Raw genomic sequence first — 3,175 nt, 5'->3', positions numbered from 1 at the left:
TCGGCCTCCCAGAGTGCTGGGATTACAGGCATGAGCCACCACACCCAGTCATGGGGTGGAGTATTTCTGATGGACTCTGGAGAGAGACTGGAGCAGAAAAAGAGACAGACCGAGCTGGGACACAAGGAGAGAGAGAGAGAAAGACTCAAAGAAAGACAGAGAAGCGGACACCATTAGCCAGGCATGGTGGTATGGGCCTGTGGTCCCAGCTACTCAGGAGGCTGAGGCAGGAGGATCTCTTGAGCCCAGGAGGTCGAGGCTGCTGTGAGCTGAGATTGAGCCACTACACTCCAGCCTGGGTGACAGAGTGCGATCTTGTCCTCCCTCCCCCGACAAAAAAGAAAGAAACAAGGGTGCAGACACAGAGTCAGCTGGAGGCACAGATCCTGGCTAGACAGAGAGCTTGGAAGGAGGCAGGCATCCTCCTCAAGGAAGGCGTGGAGAAGGTGGCCCTTCCAGGACCCTCAGAGGCCCCACCTCGTCTCCGTGCCGGGAGTCTCAGCAAAGCAGATCCCAGGATAAGGAGTGAGTGCCCCGTCCTCAGAGGTATACAAGTCCACAGGTATCAGAACAAAGCCAGGGCTGCTGCTGTGTGTCCTCCGCCACACACCCCCTGGGCTCTGCAAGTGTACAAACACGCACCTGCCCGGGACCCCGTGAGCCAGGAAGCCAGGGCCACAGCGTAGGAACAAGCCGAGGATGCCCGCAGTGCCAACCATGGAGGTCCACCCCCGTCTCTGCAGGCTTCGTGAGCTTTGATAACCCGGCCAGCGCCCAGACAGCCATCCAGGCCATGAACGGTTTCCAGATCGGCATGAAGAGGCTCAAAGTGCAGCTGAAGCGGCCCAAAGACCCGGGACACCCCTACTGACCGCGCCCACAGCCGCCCCGAGGCTGTGGGCATGGCCCAGGTGAGCCGCCAGGCGGCCCCAGCCCCGCCCCAGCCCCCACTTCCCCACCCCCCCTCTTGTCCGAACCCCCCTCCCGTGGCCCACTTCATGCTCCAGACCTTCCCCAGGTGGGGTGATACTTCCAGAGGCTGCAGGAAACCTCCGGGTTGGGTTGGCGGGCACAGAGCTGGACGTAGACACCCCCAATCCCGCTGTGGTCGGGGCTGGAGTAGGGTAGGGCTGAGGTGAGCCCAGGCCCAGCGAGGGTGGTTAGGGAATCCTTCCCGGAGAAGGCTTTGAGAGATGAATAGAAGTTCACCTGAGAGGCCAGGTTTGCCCTGGGATTGGGGGTGTGGTGGGGAGGGCTTCTGTCTGTCCTATGAATCTGTTTTCCCTGCTGAAAAACCCCAAACCAGACAAAAATGTTAAGTGCCACCCTAGACCCCAGACCCGAAGGTTGGACCCCAACTTGGAACCAGGGCTGGAGAGAGGAGGGTGGTGACAGTGCCCAGAGCCTGGTCCTGTCGGCCTTGACACTTTCCAGTCTCCCTGCTCCATTTCCTCCAGTTCCCCTGGGATAAGTGGCCCCTCACTGGGTGTCAGTCTTACCCAATGGGTTGATGGAAAAGTGGAATTCATGCGCCACCCACCATCCTGTAAGAACACGAACAAAACACAACCAAACCCAGAGTGTATTTTGCCACCAGGGCAAACCGCCTGCTCAACAGTTTTTTTTTGGGGGGGACGGGATGAATGGTAAACCTTGTGGGGCCGCTGTGGGAACTCAACCCTGGATCTCAAACCTTGATGAGCCTCATCTGTAAAATGGGCTCAAGAAAGTCATCTCCCCAGAGGCGGCAGAAACGGTCCACCTAGGGAACGGAGGGGGTTTCTTTTCACAGCCGAGCCCAGAACCCACCACCTAAAGAGCAGCGGATGATTCGTTCTGATTTTTTCTTGTTGTTTTAAATCACCATCACCATCATCAAAGAGCCTTGCCCGGAGCTGGCAGAGTAGGTGCTCAGTTGGAGGCTCACTGGCCTTTTCACATTCTCCCGGGTTGGCACACACAGATTTGGGAGCGTTTAACGGCACAAAACGCGCCTTCGGGAACTGCCAACCAGAAGCAAAATCCAAAGCCGCTGTCTGCGATCCCTTCACTTTTCACTCTCTGTCTGCCCTTTTTTTTTTTTTTTTTTTTTTTTTTAACTGAGCATCTATTATGTGCTAGGTGCTGTCCCAGCGCTCAGGGACGCAGCTGTGAATGAACAGAAACGGGGATGGGGGGGGGGAGCAGGGGAGAAACTGCCTTCACAGACCTTAGATGGCAGGACGTGTGGAAGGAGAGACAGAAAACAGAAATATCTGTCCCAGCTGCCAGAGGAGGAGGAAAATGGGCTTGGTGATGGTGACGTTAGGTTCTTTGAATGCTGGGTTTCTTGGCCTCTGAACTCTGGCCTTTGTGGGATCTTTTCTTTTGAAAAAGATGGGAGCCCTTGGCTTCCTAGAACCCAGCCTGGCCAGGGCAAGGCGGGTGGAGCCGGGTGGGGAGGCGGTGTCCACCTGTGCGGCCCCTAACGCCCGTCCCTTCTCCCCCAGGTGAGGGGCCTTCCCATCCCAGGAGGGTTTTCCGCTTCCAACCGGTCCAGGACTTTTCATAAATTACAACCGTTCTTTGGACACCAGCCCTTTCTTCCCCTTGCCCCCGCCCCCCTCTACTGGAGGCCGCCCGGAGTGGGGAGGGGGCTTTGTGGTCTGTCCTGGGGCAGAGGTGGGGCTGGGGAGAGGCTCCTGAATTGGGGACAGCAGCGTTCACACACCCCCTGCTTTGGGAAACGCCCTTGCTTCTTCCCCACCTAACTTGGTGACTTCCCCAAATTAAATCACCACCTTTCCTATATATATATATGCATATATATATAGATCTATAGACGGTATATATATTTTTTTGAGTACGGATCATGGGACCAAACTTTTCCGACTTCCTTCCAACCGAGTCGAGTGACCCTGGGCCGGTCACTCAGCGGGGACACAGGAAGGGCTGAGGTTGGTGGGACCCTGGGCAACAGACAGGTGCCCCTCCCCCCCACCTCCCGGCTGTCACATCCCACCAGGAAACCCGCCAACACAATATACCTCCAGGACTTTTGGCAGCCCTTCCCCCTCCGCCACTGATTCTCCAGGGCCCTTGAACTCTTGATAGCTTCGGCGTCCCTGGTCCCAGCTACAGCCTCCAGGCCCCACCTCGCCCCTTCCTCCCAGAGCCCTGCCTTCCCGGATAGGTC

The 3,175-nt window shown here is 57.2% G+C and overlaps 1 protein-coding gene across 1 annotated transcript in view; it reads left to right on the top strand.

The window, feature by feature from the left end:
- The window catches only part of CELF5 (CUGBP Elav-like family member 5), a 72,545-nt gene extending 70,705 nt beyond the window's left edge, over positions 1-1,840 (top strand). Inside the window, exons 11-12 of the mRNA XM_037731007.1 lie at positions 744-911; positions 1,458-1,840. Of these exons, the coding sequence (XP_037586935.1) occupies positions 744-871 (128 nt within the window). The 3' untranslated portion in view covers positions 872-911; positions 1,458-1,840. The remainder of the gene's footprint in view (positions 1-743; positions 912-1,457) is intronic.
- Positions 1,841-3,175: the final 1,335 nt, after the last annotated feature.

Source organism: Cebus imitator, unplaced genomic scaffold, assembly GCF_001604975.1.
Source record: "Cebus imitator isolate Cc_AM_T3 unplaced genomic scaffold, Cebus_imitator-1.0 Scaffold375, whole genome shotgun sequence".
Lineage (NCBI taxonomy): Eukaryota > Metazoa > Chordata > Mammalia > Primates > Cebidae > Cebus > Cebus imitator.
Note: the sequence above shows the minus strand (reverse complement) of the source record. Positions and strands in the feature narration are given on the sequence as shown.